Source organism: Nothobranchius furzeri, chromosome 12 (assembly GCF_043380555.1).
Source record: "Nothobranchius furzeri strain GRZ-AD chromosome 12, NfurGRZ-RIMD1, whole genome shotgun sequence".
NCBI lineage: Eukaryota > Metazoa > Chordata > Actinopteri > Cyprinodontiformes > Nothobranchiidae > Nothobranchius > Nothobranchius furzeri.
The window spans coordinates 50,977,423-50,995,709 of NC_091752.1; the positions used below are offsets into that span (position 1 = coordinate 50,977,423).

Sequence of the window (18,287 nt, forward strand, 5' to 3'; positions counted from 1 at the left end):
TGAACTGCTTTCATTAGAAAATACATATTTTCAGAAAAAGAACATGAGCCGCTTCTCCCATAGCAATGGATTGTGGGTAATACCCTTCACTCAAATCCGCACCGCTGCAGACTTGGGTGAAGTGCGGAACAAGAGTTAAAAAGGGGCGTGATCAACTTCCGCACTTGAGATTTGGGGTACCCTACGCACTTGCACCCCTGGTTGGGATTGCGCATTTGAAGGGCGCAAGGGTGGAAGTATAGTGAGCCTAATTCACCTCTGCCTTATGGGTCGGAAGAATAAAAAAATTGACTCCAGTTAACGGGGCTAAAAACGCTATTTTCGAATCCACATTGCCTTACGCCCTGGGTCACACATGAGTTGTACTGCAATTTCAATGGAAACTATTGATGGGTGTTTCGACCACGCCTGTCACGTACTTTGAGATTAATTAGGTTGTAAAATTTCGTAATTGGCATGACTACACACTAGAAATCGGCACGTCGCATATATGACGTCACCACATAATCTCCTCTCCCCAAGGTAGCTGCTACCTATCAAATGACCAGATTTATGGTGGTTATTTCCTCCTGTGGGAAGTTTGCTTAATTTACAGCCCTTTTCCCTCCGTTTTCTCCATGTCTGGTTCGATGACGTCATATTCATGAAGCGCATTTGTAGTCCTGAACTTATTTTCACACAAAACCTAAAAGTATCACCCGTTCGAAAATAAGCGTGTTCTTGGTATCAAAAAGCGTCTTTAAAGGGACTTTACGGAGTTTTGAATTTTTATGCTCGCGATTGCCCCCTCAGGCCAAAAGCGTAACAGCAGCTTCAATAGTAGGCTCGTGCACGAGGCGCACAAGCTGTACGTGCACACTCCTTAACGAAAATAACAGCTGACACAGTCCCGTGGGTGTGTGGGGGTGTGGCCCGGAGGACACAGCACAGGAGAACGCGCAGCTAATTAAATAATTTGGTTCTGCACCTTTCTCTTCAGCACAGCTGACAAAGGTTTATGATGGGTCAATCTCCCTGCATGCTCAGATCATTCCATTCCCTTGCTTGAAAAATTGTTCCAAAATGAAAGTTGAACCCACATCTTTTTTATCTGTGAATTCAATGCCGTTTGGCGAGTCTCAAATAAAAATTTGGGCATCTTACTGTAAAAAAATATACCATTAATGTAAAAAATAAACTCTAATAAACTCTGTTGACATCCAGAATCGAACCCGAGTCTTCTGCATAAGAGTCCGGTATCATACTAGGTGAGCTAAAGCACCAGTGATCTTGATTGTATCTGTAACATTTATATCCTTGATGACAGCTGAAACAACATTCAAAGAACGGTTCGGAATGAAAATGGCTATTTTGTTGCTAATTTGCAGGAAATATCTAGAAGAAAGTAGCTAAGGGTCCTCAGAAATGTAGCTAGCTTTGTCATTAGGCGTTAGGAACAGCGACAAAGACTAAAGCTATGGATAGCAAATGCTACGGGCTATGCCTGAGCGTGAAGCAGCCTGCTCGACCTGAGCAACTCTTTTTCTGTGATTTAACAGAAAAACAGGCAATCACAGTAAAAATGCCAGGGCTCATTCTACAGGACCAGGGCATTGCAGGAGAATGTATGAAGAAGATATTTATTATTTCTATACATGTTTGGCTGTCAGACTTCCATAATTCCCCTATAAAATTCACAGACATATGTGAAATCCATGGCACAAAACAAGCAGAATTAGAAAATACTGTTTTTAGCCCCGTTGACTTGCCTTCATTTTTTTGTTCTTCTGGGGACCCATGGTGCGGAGCAAACATCTAGGAGAACAGCCTCCAGCAAAACGACGAGCACGTCAGACTCCCTCTCATCACTGGCAACAAGTGGAGACGTGAATGTGAAAAGCAACCATGTTTATGAATGGTGAAAGCTTTGTAGTTCTTTGTTACAAATCAGTAAATGCATTTGGTCCTCACGAGCTCCCGTAGAATGGCGTCTATTATGGCATCGCCCAAAGATTTAGAACCGCTCCCATGTATTTTAGACCAGATTTTTATGGTTATATGTTACAAAGCCACCAATATTTGATGGTTATATCCAGAGATTAACGGTGAAAACTACACATTGTCTCTTTAAGTTACATAATAAAAAAGTATTTATAGTAGTGGTTTTACATGAGTTAGTAGTTCAGTCTTAATGAATAGATTTTCTGGTTGGTGTTTCATGCTTTGGGCTTTAAAGCTGCCCAGGGGCCAGCAGCAGCAGCTCTAGAGTGACTATGCGTGGTCCCTGACAGCATTTCTAGAATGGTAGATCTATCTTTCCTGCCCGCCATTGTTTTACATCAACATTTTTGTTCTGTCTGTTTTTTATTTATTCATTTAAATCACATTTTTGTAGCCCCTGACGGCATTATACTTGACCATTTTGGACCTCGTCTTGAAAAATTTGGTTCACATCTGCTTGAATGGGTTAAATTCTGCCTAAGAAAGAACGTAAGACTAAAAGCTATTGAAAAAAAATTGTGTTTTTATTATTTATGATGTCTGAAAATGTCCAATATGTTTGAAGTCACTAAGTAAAACCTCCATCAGAAGGAAACCTGAGAGAAAGCAGACCACATTTCAACCCTCTCAGGCCCAAAATAAGTTGTGATAAAAGGACGAACAACTAAGTCCTTCAGGGGTACTTCTGAGTTTAAAAAATGCTCATGAAATACGTGTGTGGAGTAACCAGGTAGGTAGGTTTTAACTGTTGCAAATCTGCAACGCCTGCCTCCAGAGGGTTCAGACCCAACCTGCTCTTCCTGCTGTTCTCATGTTTGTAGCATGCCTGAGCACAGCTGATGCCCTTTCTCTGACATTCCTGTAATTAAACGCCTCTTTCAGACTCAAATACATATCTGAACACAGACTTCAGCTAATCAGAAATGTGCACCTGAGCCTGTTCTGGACAGCTTGATCACGCTGTGGTAAATGGATGTGTTCTCTGTTCTGCTGCAGCCTTTCTGGTCCCCTCTGGTGATTGCACCATTGTTACATTTAGCAATGAAGCTAAACAATACACTTCACTCTGCTGACTTTGTAGTTCATGTGCATCATGCAGTTGTAGGTGTAGGTGTGACATTCAGGTGCAGATTTAGGATCATGCCCTTTCTCTCTCTCTGTGCATGGTGATTTTTCCATTTCTGAAAAGATGACACGTTTTCTCAAATTCTGAAGAGTAAAACTGAAGGTTTCCACCAGGATTTACATCTATGATCATAACTGGAACGCTTCAGGCAAAAGTGACAACTGTCATTAAAGCGCACGCACGCACGCAGCGGCCTTTGTTCCCAGCGGAGCAGCCACGGGTTAAAGAGGAAGAAGTGTTGTTGCCTGTTGACAGTAGGAGAGGAGTGATGTGAGGTTATCAGCTGGTTTTCCATTAACTCTTAATTTACAGTGAACCGGACTTCAGATGTCGTTCTACCTGGAAGAATCTGGAGGAGTCCAACCCTGAAATATGTGAAGGAAGGTTGGACTCATTTCTTTTGTTTTGCCGGTTTGTTCAGTTTCTTATTACGCAACAGACAGCGCTGATGCAGAGCAATTTCATCCGACTCACTCATATGTGGTCGTTGCTCCAAGAAAGCAACAGCTGAGTGACTTCCCGCCTGTTCTGCTGGATCTAAGTTTTTCCTCCCTCAGCCACCCTCTGTGAGATCTTCCTGGGAAGCATGGGTGCTTTTCTTTACGTTTTCCTCCCGGTGTTGGGAGTGTACACCTGCATCTCGCAGTACCTGCTGAGGAACCCGCAAGTTCTGCACAAGAAGAAACGTACAGCTTTCTGGGCAAAACACATTTCACACAGAGGAGGTAAGACGGGGTGGGTGGGACAGGAGATCTTTTAGTGCTTTGGCAGATCCTCATGGAGGTATGATGAGTGGGAGGGAGATGGTTTATTTCTAGAATGGGGAGTAATTATTGGTCGCATTCCTGATCATAGTGACTCCATCATAACTCAGGCCTAGAGAGAAGGGGAGCTCAGAGTAGAGCTGCCGCTCCTCCTCTTTGAAATGAGTCAGCTGAGGTGTTTTGGAGATCTGACTGGGATGCTCCGGGGATTTTAAATCCTTTATGGTTTTTGGAAAGTCTTGCCCCACTGAGAGGAGGTGGATCTGTTTCATCCAACATCTTGTCTTGAGTAAAAACAAACAAACAGATGAACCCTGCTTTCAATTATCCAAAACATAGTTTCTCTTTTTTACTTGCACCAAATGAATGGGATGGAGTAAAAATGCCTCAGAGCTGCACCAAACTGTAGCTGATTGTCAATGTCGATTAACCACAGCCGCCATCTTGAATTGCATTAATCAGTTGTTCTGAGATTTTTTCCCCCCAAAAAAATTAATATGTCTGTTGGTTGGTGCCATGTTTTCCTTCACCGTCTCATCTGTTCTAGCCTGCAGCCATTTGTTAAGCTGACTTTGCTGTTTGCTTTCAGGATCTGGAGAGCGGATAGAAAGCACCATGGAGGCATTCACACAGTGAGTACTGCACTCTGACATGAAATCCAACAGGTTAGGGCATGAGTTTCTTCAGTTAATAAAAGGAACGTCCACAAGCACAAATAAAACTGGTGAAACGTTACTGCCTCAAGTCAGAGCTGACTGAAGGATCTATTTATGCAACATGGTGTCATGATTGATGAAAAAAGCAGCAGGTGAGTTTCTTTTATGTGGAAGTTTTAATAAATGTGTTCATGTTTCCTCTTTACAGAGAAACTAACTGGGGGGGGGGGGGGTCAGCATCTGTCTACATTACTTCGTGGGGGTTTGTTGCCAGCCTCTCAAGGCTGCTCGGGCGTCAGATTCGGATAACAAGACTTTGTTTGGGTCGGGCTGAGATAATTTCCCTCTCTGCCTTCAGTCTTTAAACTGATCATTCCAGTCCTTCAGTGAAGCCAATTTTGGGTTTTTAAACTTGTTCATACCGTCCGGTGACTCTCCGAGATGACATCCATTTTGCGCACTAATACCGGTATCGCAGCTAGGACATTGTCCAGCTTACGATTCACCTCGAGTAGCATCCCAGTCTGTGTGGTCTCCACACGGACGGTGCTTTCCGTGGGTGCGGGTCGCCCTCTAAGCGCTCCCGTCTTCCCAAATTTCCAGAAAACTAGATTTCCTCCCACTCCAATCAGGAGAAATCCAGTGATCATCAGGCCGAATATCCACATGTCTTTGACGTCCTCAATGGACAGCTGGGAGAGGCATATGATCTTCCATTCCTTCCAGGAATCCAGCATATATGTACCCCACCAGGTGTGTCCCCCGTGGGCATGTGGGAGCCCCCTGCTCCGTTCTCATTGTTGAAAAAATCTTATCAATCGTGTTGAATGACCACTGTATCAAATCCATGGTTAAAAATATGGTTTTTCAGAAGAAATGCTGAGAAGCGCTCTGTGGGCAGACAGGACAAAGAGCCTTGGGATAAAAAAGATAAGGGAGCAAAAAGAGAAGTGTCTGTTCTCTGCGAGTGCCAGGAAGAAATTGGAGAGTAGTGGTAGAAGAAAGTAGCAGTGTGGAAAGTCGTGAGAATGGCCTCCAGCAATCTAAGCCTATAGCAGCATAACTAAAGAGTTTGAGCTTTTATTGTTTCTACAGTTTTGCAGAAACAAAGTTAGTATTAACATTCACTGTTTTTTTTATCTTGCTGTCTCCAGTGCTGTGGAAATGGGCACAGACATGCTGGAGATGGACTGTCACCTGACCAAAGACGGGCACGTGGTGGTTTCTCATGACGAGAATCTGCTGAGACAGATGGGCTGTGACGTCACCATCTCCTCGCTCAAACTGGAGGTAGAGGACCTTGCAGGACTTTTTTTTTATCAAACTGTGTTCACAGTGTAACCTGTCAAACAAATGCATCTCCTTTAACTGTAAGCTGCTGAAAGCAAAGCTTTTAAACACTCGTGCAGAATTAAAACTAAAAACTTCATGAAAAAGCTTTCGAGCTTACGAGCTAACGCAGATCTGGAATATTTCTCTATGTATAACCACCGTGTCTGTGGACGTTAATACTGTAATTACCACCAGTTAAACTTTTGTTATGTGAACTCTGTCAGGATCTGCCTCTTTATAAGGAGCAGCTGGAGGTGGCATTTTATGCAGGTTGGTTCTTTCCCCTACATTCTGTCAATTATTGATAAAAATGTGTTTAACAAAGGAGGTGGTTATTCTCTATGTGTGTGTGTGTGTGTGTGTGTGTGTGTGTGTGTGTGTGGTGTGTGTGCACATGCATGCATATGAGTGTATTTTGAGGGTGTGTGTGTTCTGAGGGTGTTTTGAGGGTTTGTGTGTGTGTTCATGCACACGTGTGTGTTTGTGCTTGTGCGTGCACATGTGTGTGTGTGTGTGTGTGTGTGTGTGTGTGCACATGCATGCATATGAGTGTATTTTGAGGGTGTGTGTGTTCTGAGGGTGTTTTGAGGGTTTGTGTGTGTGCTCATGCACACGTGGGTGTTTGTGCTTGTGCGTGCACATGTGTGTGTGTATGTGTGTGTGTGTGTGTGTGTGTGTGTGTGTGTGTGTGTGTGTATGTGTGTGTGCATATGAGTGACTTTTGAGGGTTGTTCGTGCACCTATATGTGTGTGTTGTGGCAAGCCAGTGCGAACAAAGAAGCGCGTGTTATGAAGCGTGTAATGGCTACCAAAACCTTCATGTTGAACGTGCATTTGGATGCCAAAGCGGGCAAAAAAACGTAGGCAATGGCCACCCAAATCAATATGGAAAGCCAATGATTATACTAAATACTAAATTAAAAGCTGCTTAAGCTTGTAAAGAAAGTAAAAATAAGTTTAGGCTTAAAGGCTTACAACTTAAACTGGAAACAGGTGTAGCTAAAAAAAACTATTACATTTTAGATTACATAGATTACATTTTAGATATAATTTACGTGTTTATGAAATATAATACAAAATCACTGATTTCATGTTTACTCAAATAAACACAGAACAAATGTAATAGTGAAGTAGGACAGTCAACCCATTCACTAACGTGTGTTAACACGGACCTTACCCTCTTATGCAGCTGCAAATATCTCACTGTCTTTATAAGGTAAAACATTAATTAAGTACAGAGATGGAGGCTGGAGTTTAAAACTGTTGGATTATTCCTCCTTTAACTCAAGAGTGTATGACTGCAGACCTGGAGACTGCCGAATCTAGCTTCTCTTGTATTTGAGACAGCTCCCTCTAAAGAAGCATCAGCTAATTTTAAACAAAACACAGAAAACATTAATTTTGTTGTCAAACTTAACTTGGTAATTTAATTTAGTTTTGAAAGTTAGGTAGAAAGGATTCTTTGACACCATTAAAGAAATGTGCTTCACATACACTTACTCTCCAATCGTTCTCCATCTTGGATTGCTATGAAGCAGTGGGCGGCACTGTCTCAAAAACAATATTAGCCTGAATCAGCATTTGGCCTGAATGTGCGGTTGATCTGCGGTCTCCAGGTCTGAAGCGACACCCTTCTCCAATACTCCTTTAACTTGGTCTTATGTAGACACACTTCTTGTGTGTGACTACCAGAGAGACACAACAGGCATCAGAGAGCTGCGCGATTGTATCCATCCCTTTTTCAAGTAGAGGATTTGCACAAGTAAAAAGAGAACTTGACAGATAATTACTGATTTCCAGTTGTCAAAAATGATATGAGATCATGGATTATTTACATTTTTTTACATTTTTAAAAATCTTTTTGTGTTGTTAATTATTTTCTGCTAAGCATTTAGGCAACATTGGCAAGCCAGTTGAAGAAACTTTTCTATTTTTGTCTATTTTAATATATTTTAGTTTAAATAATTATGGTTAGGGTATGGCTTAGGCATAATATAGTCACAAAAATGAATGGAAATCAATGGATGCTCCTCACTATGATAGAAAGACAGAAGCGTGTGTGTGTGTGTGTGTGTGTGTGTGTGTGTGTGTGTGTGTGTGTGTGTGTGTGTGTGTGTGTGTGTGTGTGTGTGTGTGTGTGTGTGTGTGTGTACTGTAAAAAAAATAACTTCACTTAAATTTAAAAAATTGATGTCCAATTTTTACATCCAAAAAATTTGACTTCACAGAAACTAAATTTATTCACTTAGAAAGAAAGAAAGAAAGAAAGAAAGAAAGAAAGAAAGAAAGAAAGAAAGAAAGAAAGAAAGAAAGAAAGAGGATCTTTTATATAGCGCATCTCAAGATAAGAATCACAAGGCGCTTCACAAGAACAAAAAATTCTAAGTATAAAAAAGTTTTTTTTAATGAGCTACAAATATCAGTCTTGATTCGGAAATGGTAGAATGCCTTCTCTGGGTCAGGGATGAGGTCCTGCCCCAAGGGGAGGAGTTTAGGTATCTCGGGGTCTTGTTCACGAGTGAGGGAATACTGGAGCGTGAGATCGATAGGCGGATTGGTGCTGCATCTGCAGTGATGCGGGCGTTGTACCGGTCTGTCGTGGTGAAGAGAGAGCTGAGTCAGAAGGTGAAGCTCTCTATTTACCGGTCGATCTACGTTCCTACCCTCACCTATGGTCATGAGCTTTGGGTAGTGACCGAAAGAACGAGATCGCGGATACAAGCGGCTGAAATGAGTTTTCTCCGAAGAGTGGCTGGGCTCTCCCTTAGAGATAGGGTGAGAAGCTCGGTGTTAGGTCATTTTTATCAATCCAGGGTTGCCTTAGGGAAAGTTTAATGCACAGGGGGTTATAGTAATAACCAATCAACACCAATACCAATTATAAACAATCAATTTAGACTTTGCAAAGTGGAGAGGAAAATCAATACACACCAAGCATGAATTTCAGTTCGCTCTCGTCAGACAAACGTCCTCCGACAGTATTTATTGAAGCACACACTAAGTTGAAAAAAACACACACATATCACATTATTACGTAGGCCATCAGGCGGGAAGCTGCTCGGCTCCAGGTGCACACTGAATCAACAAAGCAGTTTCTAGACCTTTCTCATGGGAGTTTTACTTCTTAGAACCTACACCCCCAGCAGGTCCCTGAGGTCCAGTGATCAAAGCCTACTGGTTGTGCAGCACCAGGCTAAAGACCAAAGGTGACAGATCATTTGCTGCTGTGGCCCCCAGACTCTGGAACTCTCTCCCCCTGAGCCTGAGATCAGTGGACTCAGTGGTCTCCTTTAAAAAGCAGCTGAAGACTCACTTGTTCAAGCTGGCTTTTGTATGACCTTCTTCATCCCCTCTCTCTTTATTCTGCTCTCCCCACCTATTCCACCTTCCTCAGGATCCACTGATTTCCCTCTTTCCTATTCACTCTCTCTCTCTCTTAACATTTTTTCTTTTAAATCCCAATTGCCTATTTTTGCTCATTTTAAATGTATTTTTAAACATTTTCTAAATGCTTTTTTATATTTTTACATTTTCTTTTTTTGTTTTTGTGAAGCGCCTCGTGATTTTTATCTTGAGAGGCGCTATAGAAATGATATTTTCTTCTTCTTCTTCTTACTGACAAAACAGCTTGATCTGACTGGAGGAACAGCTCGAAGGTCACGTCCTCCCTGTGGAGGCTGCAGGATGAACCCTGCGTTTATTCATTCTTAAGGCGCACCAGATGTTTTATCAGTCAAGAAATTAAGCTATAATATCAATTTTTACTTAACACTCGGTCATCTGGGAGCGGCTCGGAGTAGACCCGCTGCTCCTCCACATCGAGAGGAGCCAGTTGAGGTGGCTCGGGCATCTGGTCAGGATGCCTCCTGGACGCCTCCCTGGTGAGGTTTTCCAGGCACGTCCAATCAGGAGGAGACCTAAAGGTAGACCCAGGACACGGTGGAGGGACTATGTCTCTCACCTGGCCAGGGAACACCTTGGGATTCCCCCAGAGGAGCTGGCCCAAGTGGCTGGGGAGAGGGAAGTCTGGGCCTCTCGCCTTAGGCTACTGCCCCGTGACCCGACTCCGGATAGGTGGATGGATGGATGGATGGATGGATGGATGGATGGATGGATGGATGGATGGATGGATGGATGGATGGATGGATGGAGTTACAAATATGGTTAATATGAAAAAAAACTTGTGATTAAAAATGTACGGAAAGGGAAATACCTGATTTTTTTAAATTGATGTAAACCATGTTACTTCACTTGAACAAACCTTAATTCTTTGACTTGATCCAAATAAACTTCTCATTCCGTATTTCAGTTATTGAACCAAGCTAATATTTTATAATTGAACCACCCTAATGCATTTTCATTAAACCAAATTAACATGACTTAATATGGTTGTGCTGTCACCAGTTAATTTATTTACATATCATCAAATTATACTTTCACATGTCTCCTACACATGCAAACAACAAGTGAGAGTGAATCAGAAGGAGCTGATTCCATAGGTTTAGATGTGAACCACTATTTTATAATGAACACCATACCAGTCTCATTCCTCACTTACGGTGCCAACATGTCATGTCAAGTAACACCACATTTGCAACAGTGAATGAAGTTATAACTAAGAACACAATCCCCCCAAAACAAAACATGTATAAACATCCCAAAATGGAACAAAATTACTAAGAACATGAATACCCACAATGCACCTCACCCACTGCATTCCCTGCAGGTGTTCACGTGCAAATCCCATTTAGCCAAGGTAAAAAATGTGTCTGCTGAACATGAACAGAAGTATGTTTTGAGTAAAATCAAAAACTTTGTGTTGACTGGTTTAAATTGATATTTAGTTCCATTCAAATCCAAAGTGATGATTTAAAATGCAAAAAGATAGAGTTTCACAATCAAATCAACATTTTTATTCTGTTTTGAACAAAAGTTATGCGATTGAATGAAAAGCTACATGTTAGACTTTTGAGAGAGAGAGAGAGAGAGAGAGAGAGAGAGAGAGAGAGAGAGAGAGAGAGAGAGAGAGAGAGAGAGAGAGAGAGAGAGAGAGAGAGAGAGAGAGAGAGAGAGTCCTTCCCCAGCTCGGTGTGTGTGTGTGTGTGTGTGTGTGTGTGTGTGTGTGTGTGTGTGTGTGTGTGTGTGTGTGTGTGTGTGTGTGTGTGTGTGTGTGTGTGTGTGTGTGTGTGTGTGTGTGTGTGTGTGTGTGTGAGAGAGAGAGAGAGATGTCACCTGACTTTTTCTTGATCCCACAGGTCGTTTCAGCAGTGGTTCAGACAGGAAGATCGCCCAACTCGAGGATGTGTTCAAGACATTTCCTGATACACCCGTGAGCATTGAGATCAAAGAAAACAACCTGCAGCTGATACAGAAGGTACAGTACATGCTTAAGGTCAAACAAAATAACTGTTATTAATCTTCTTTGCGAGCTATGGAAGAAAAAAGTCAGAAAGCAAGGGGCAACCTTGTTTTTGTTTATGTTTGCAGGTGTCAGACTTGGTAAAACGCTACAACAGGGAGGCCATCACTCTGTGGGCCTCTGAGAAGTCACTCATCCTGGAGAAATGCTGCAAAATCGTACGTCAACCAGCAGAGGGAGCTACAGTCCAAATCATGCATCATAAAAATACATGCTGGCCTACAGTATAGAATAGAATAGAATAGAATAGAATAGAATAGAATAGAATAGAATTTATTAATCCCACAGTGGGGAAATTCACTCTTTACAGCAGCACACACTGTTAGATAAAATGAAGAAAAATAAAGCAAGATTACAAGGTAAATACACATAGGCAGTAATCAGTCATTGCAGCACAGCTTTCTCCTTAAATACCATGTGTTTAGAGATTAAAATCATGGTTTTATTACTTCCTGTTGTCACCCACGAGCCACATATTCTTACAAAGGTCTTTTTTTGGTTCCTGGCACATCTCTGATTTTGTCTTTTCCCTGCAGAACAGCTCCATGCCCTACAGTTTCTCCATGAATAGAGGCATTTCTCTTCTTCTTCTTTTCTACTCTGGCCTGCTGCCTTTTGTGCCGCTGGGAGAGAATGTGCTGCAGTTTTACTTGATACCGATCATCAACAGGTGGTTCCGGGGGAAATCTCTTACACCAGGGGTCCGTTTGAAAACCAAAAAAAAGCTATTTGTTATTTCTGATAAATGACTATAGAAGAGGATTAGGACCATTGAAAAAAAGTGAAGAAAAATGTGAGAATTCTGACCCAAAAACAGGTTTCAGAGATTAAAGTAGATTTTTTCTTCTTCTTCTTCCATAAATGTTTACTTTGAGGTTTGTTGTCATAAAAAATGATTTTTTAAATTTAGTTTTTAATTTAATTAAATAAACTTTTGAAATTGTATGTAATTTTTTCAATGGAATGTTGATATTTGAGAAAAACAATGTTAAAAAACATGTTTTTTTACTGATACTTTGAAAAGAAAAAACAAAAACCTGCTTAAACCTGAATTTTTTTATCAGATTGATATTTGAAAACACGAATTAGCTTTTTATAATTTTAGCCAATGTTTCAGAAGTCAGAGTGTGTGTGTGTGTGTGTGTGTGTGTGTGTGTGTGTGTGTGTGTGTGTGTGTGTGTGTGTGTGTGTGTGTGTGTGTGTGTGTGTGTGTGTGTGTGTGTGTGTGTGTGTGTGTGTGTGTGTGTGTGTGTGTGTGTGTGTGTGTGTGTGTGTGTGTGTGTGTGTGTGTGCATGGGTGAATGATTGAGTTGTAAAGTGACCTGGGGGGGTTATTGGACTCTAGAATATCATTAATTATTGTGGACCGTCCAAAGGGGCTTGTGACTCCATGAGCTGCAGGTTGTAGACTCCTGGTTTAAAGGCTCCCTTCTGAATTTGACCGTTTATGTTTTTTTCTTTGTGTTGCCATATAGCTGTATTCATTGCAGGCCACAATTAGCTAATTCCATGATTCTGTCTCTTTTCATCTCTGCTCACTAAAGGACGTACATTCCCAGTGAGGGCCTCCTGCGGAACCGTCTGGTTGTGTCTTTGATAGAAAAGTAAATCTGCTTAGTTTCTTTATTCAGCTATGTCATTTACTAAACCCAAGGTCATAATTGCATAATTATTATACATTTAATGTCAAAAGTGAACATTTAAAAATACACGCATGTTGAAATTAGTCAAGTTCCAGATTATTCTGCAAAACATTGCCCTTTTATCTTATTCGATGCGTGTATTTTCCTTTTTCAGAGTAACTATGAGGAAAAGTCTTTTTAAACATCTTGCAGCCCGCGGAATACAGGTATGACTGTTGAGTTCATTAAAGAATTATTTTAACGTTAAATTCAGTGATGCCTTCACTTTAAAGAAACAATGTGTAGTTTTTACCATTAAAGGGGCATTATGGAAGTTTGACAGCCAAAACATGTATAGAAATAATAAATATCTTCTTCATACATTCTCCTGCAATGCCCTGGTCCTGTAGAATGAGCCCTGGCATTTTTACTGTGATTGCCTGTTTTTCTGTAAAGTCACAGAAAAAGAGAACTGCTCGGGTCGAGCAGGCTGCTTCATGCGCGTTCACGCTCAGGCATCGCCCGTAGCATTTGCTATCAGTAGCTTTAGCAGCAGAGAGTGAAGCAGTGCCAACTCAGCGACTTTGTCGCTGTTCCTAACGCCTAGTGATGAACCTAGCTACATTTCTGAGGACCCTTAGCTACTTTCTTCTAGATATTTCCTGCAAATTAGCAACAAAATAGCCATTTTCAATCCGAACCGTTCTTTGAACGTTGTTGCAGCTGTCTCATCAAGGATATAAATGTTACAGATACAAAAGACATCATTGGTTTTTAAGCTCACCTAGTATGACACCGGACTCTCGTGCAGAAGACTCTGGATCGATTCTGGATGTGAACATAGTTTATTTACAGTTTCTTTTTTACATTAATGGTATTTTTTTTTACAGTAAGATGCCCAAATTTTCATTTGAGACTCGCCGAACGGCACAGATAAAAAAGATGTGGGTTCAACTTTCATTTTGGAACAAATTTTCAAGCAAGGGAAGGGAATTATCTGAGCATGCAGGAGGACTGATCCATCATAAACCTTTGTCGGCTGTGCTAAAGAGAAAGGTACAGAACCAAATTATTTAATTAGCTGCGCATTCTCCTGTCCTCTGTCCTCCGGGCCACACACACACACAGGACTGTCTCAGCTGTTATTTTTGTTAAGGAGTGTGCACGTGCAGCATGCGCACCTTGTGCACGAGCCTACTATTGAAGCTGCCGTTACGCTTTTGGCCTGAGGGGGCAATCGCGAGCATAAAAATTCAAAACTCCGTAAAGTCCCTTTAATTTCTGGAAATATCCATCAAAATGTTGTTGAAGTTCTTGAAAAATATTGGCAGTTTTGTAACATACAATCATTAAAATCAGGTCTAAAATACATGGGAGCAGGTCTAAATCTCTCAGCGACACCATATTAGATGCCATGTTTCTTTCTACGGGAGCCCATGAGGACAAAATACATTTACTGATTTGTACCAAACGGTTACAAAACTTTAGTCATTCTTAAATATTGTTGTCTTACATATTTACCTCTTCACTTGTTGCCATTGATGAAAGGGAGTCTGGTGTGCTTTTTAGTTTGCTGAAGTTTGCACTCCCCAGGGCTTTTTGACCCTAATGGGCATCCATTGGTAAGGTCCTACTCCAACACAAAAATACTGCTTAATTGCAATGATTTAGGTATCTACTGCCCCCTATCATCAGGGAACATACATACTGTCACTTTAATGATAACTGGCATTAGCGTTTGACCTAGGGCTGCACAATATATCGTAAATTTATCGTTATAAGCTTGCGCAATATGCATATCGCAAAGAACAGATAAATATAGCAATGAATGGTCAGCTCAAATGTTTGCTGAACATAATGCATTTTGTTAATCAAACAGAAGCATGATGTTTTTTTTTAACAAATCAAATGGAGCTCTTCACCCATTTGGCCAACTGGGTGGGTTCTCATAGGTCAGATGCCCGCCCCCGAGGTGGACGGCACTTAATTTTGATGGTTAGCAAACACCTGAGTTAGCTTTGTTCTGCTCTTTTTGCTGATTCTTCTTTTTCCAGGAACCACTGATTTCCTTTTCTTGTTCATTTTCTTTTCCCCTTTCCTCTCATCTTTTGCTTTTCACAGTTTTATGATTTTTTTTATTTCTTTGTTTTTGATTTTTTTTTCCTGAGTTAAGTTTTGATTTATCGCAAGTAATATCGTCATCGCAATATTAATCACTGTTATCGAATATTGCAGGGTTTGTGCAGCCTTAGTTTGACCTGATCTTTACAATAATGTGCGGCATAAACAGCAGTAGTTGTCTCCAGAGCAGCATGGGGCACCTAATCTGGAGTATCCGAATATTTCTACCAGTTTAATTGTTCAAAGTGAACAATAAACGATGGTGGGAACCTTTACAGCATAACATTCACACTATCTGAAACGATCATTTTGTAAGGTTTTTCAAACTGCTCGAAATAGCTCATCAACCTGAAATTTTAAGATGTGTGTGTCCCATCGCCAATAAAATCCATCTCATTTTAAGACATTATGTAAAAAAGGATGCACTACAAAGCTTAGTATAAGATACGGTGCCTAGTATAAAATAAAGATGAATTACAAATAATAAGTAAAACGAACGATTGTATAATCTATATGTGTGTGTTTTTCTGTGCAATTATAGGTGCATTTATTTGTCTGCAATGAAAATGAAGACATTAAAGCAGCGTTGAAACTGGGAGCCACGGGAGTGATGACTGATTACCCAACTCTTCTTTCAACTTACCTCTGCAAAAACAGAAGTCAGGACTGATCCCTGAATCATTATCAGCTCAGAAAAAGGCAAAGTTGTTATGAGAAAAGCGTCAAACACCAAAGACTGCATGAAGGGATTATCAGACAAAGAGTGTCTTCAGCCTCCAAATAGATTAGTTAAAGGCTGCATCAGAGAGAACACGCTCCTTAATCATGAGGTGTGCTTGATCACTGTTGTCCTAACGACTTATTGACAGTGAAATCTACAGTTTGATCACGAATGGCTTCAATCAGGTCAGTATTTAAAGGAACCATGAATGATTATTGTCTGCAGCTGAAGGAGTTAATATTTAACCAGCTGAATCGGGTCACTTGACAATCAGTGATAAGAGATTAAATAAACATGACTTTGTTTTGACGGGTTCTGGTGTTATTTTCTGACATTCTTGGCTCAGCACAGTAAATTCAAGTAGCACAAATGTTTGTATAATTTTTCTTTAACGTAGGCACTTAACCCAAAGGATGAGGGTTGTTATATACAGAGAACCGCACCTGTCCCCCTATTATCCAAGGCAGCTACGGTCAAAGTCCAGCCTCTCTGCTGTGATAGTAATCTGTTGGAGAAACCAAGGAGGTATTTTTCTGACCTGGTTGCGTTTGTGCGGTGTGACAGTAAAAAGGGATGGCGCCAAAAGCAGAGGCTTTAGTAAGAGAGTTTGTTTTGAAAGGATGTTATTTACATTATTTCTAAGATGTTAATGCTCTTTCTTATTAAAATTACACAAGTGTTTCCGGAATCAAATGCTCATTTAATCTATTACAGTTCTTAGGAAAAGTATTTGCCCCCTTACAAGTTACTTCCATTCATTTATTTGTTTGTTTTTAGTGAATTTGAAATATTTCAGGTCATTAAAGTTGTGGTTCACTGAAAACCATTTTTTAAATGTATTTTTCTGAAAATATTCGGTCAGTGTGAGTTTTTCGTGCAGGCTGAACACCTATTTCCTGCATTCGCTTCTGATAGAAAACAGAAGGTGATACGTTAGGATTTGAAAAGCCTGACAGATCTACGTCAAGCGGTCTCTTGGACTCACCCGTATACTGGCTCGCAACAGTGAAGTCTGTTGTTGTTTTAGCGTCCAAAAACAACAGCAGAATTATTTCAGCTAGCAGAAGCTAACCATTAGCATTAGCTACTCAAATACACAGCATAAACTCCTGCGGGTTTGAGTTATTTGTGGAGATAAAACATCCATGTTGCAACAGCGCAAACGGAGTTACGCCCGGAACACACCGGCTGCGAAGAGCTGCGAAGTGGATCGCTCACGAAATTCCCACACTGCCCGCTTCTCCTCTGTTCACATCTGGCGAGAATTTTCAACGAGTGCTGCTGCTCACGCCTACTGTTTTCCAAACCTCTGTGTGTGTGTGTGTGTGTGTGTGTGTGTGTGTGTGTGTGTGTGTGTGTGTGTGTGTGTGTTCGTGTGTTTGTGTCTTTGTTCATTTTCTTCTCTCTAGTCTGTTTAGATACACAAAAATGATCACAGTTATCAATCGCGTTGTTTTATTTTGAAACATTTGTTACATTTACCAGCCTGCCTCTTCTGTTTTGGTTTGACTTTCCTGCCAGAATAGACGCAGCTCACTCACAGCTCACGACAAGAATTAGAGCTCACACCGAAACGATCGCTGCACGGCGCAAGCCGTCGCGGCGCTTCACAGCTGATGTGACTGAGAGCGTAGGTTAACAAGGGCGCCGAATGGAAGCTCTCATTGTTCCATGGCGCTTTGTGGCGCATTGTCGCGCTTTCGCGTCTGGTTTGTTGCAGGCGTTAGTGGTATAGTTGTGTTGCTGTTATCCAGTCCGAGGCAAGATATCCAAATAACAGAAAATAAGACTCCAAATCTTTTGATGTGGCAGAGTTGTCTGGGCTAAAGCAGGCGTTTCTGGGCTTTTTGCCCCAAATATGGCTTGCAAGGCATTTATTCCTACCAGAGACCACTGCCCGTGTATTGAATGAACAAATTTCCCACACCTTTAAACACGTTTCAATGTCAGACCTTTAATTTACAAATATTCTGTGAGGATCAGACGTCATGATTCAACTTTAAGCAGGAGATGGGGGGGAAATTGCTCCTTTAACAAACAAACAAAAAAAATCATATTGAATGATCGTCACGACTTTGGATTGACAATACAAAAGTTAAACAGTGTGTTTCCATTACACTTGGTGTAAAATGTATCAGTGTTTCAGAAGAAAAAAAGGCATAGCAACAGCCAAACATGGTGGTGGTGGTGTGATGGTCGGGGGCTGCTTTGAACATCTTGCTGTAAATGATGCAACCATGAATTCTGCTCTCTACCAGAACATCTGGAAGGAGAAAGTCTGACCTTTGACCTTAAATGTTTACATGTTAATGCTGGGAAACCATGTAAAAATATTCTGCAAAGGATGGACCAGATTTTAATGTTGAAATTTTATTGCAATCGTAACAGTGAAATTTTTGAGGCAATTAAAATTTGTTAGGTGAGACTGTATGGAACTAGGGAGTGGAGAAAACTAATGCAAACTAAGCAATAAATCACAACAGCTTGACTATTTTTACTACCCTTTTTGATGTTCACTAAAGTTTTTTTCTTGCTCATTTTGGTCA

At 41.0% G+C, this 18,287-nt stretch overlaps 1 protein-coding gene across 1 annotated transcript; it reads left to right on the forward strand.

The window, feature by feature from the left end:
* Window positions 1-3,554: 3,554 nt before the first annotated feature.
* On the forward strand, window positions 3,555-16,050 carry gdpd3a (glycerophosphodiester phosphodiesterase domain containing 3a). Its single transcript, XM_015945939.3, has 10 exons — window positions 3,555-3,831; window positions 4,460-4,502; window positions 5,681-5,816; window positions 6,083-6,128; window positions 11,114-11,232; window positions 11,346-11,435; window positions 11,814-11,947; window positions 12,822-12,881; window positions 13,075-13,126; window positions 15,562-16,050. The coding sequence occupies exons 1-10, from the start codon at window positions 3,693-3,695 to the stop codon at window positions 15,688-15,690; spliced, it is 948 nt and encodes a 315-aa protein (XP_015801425.3). The 5' UTR covers window positions 3,555-3,692; the 3' UTR covers window positions 15,691-16,050.
* Window positions 16,051-18,287: the final 2,237 nt, after the last annotated feature.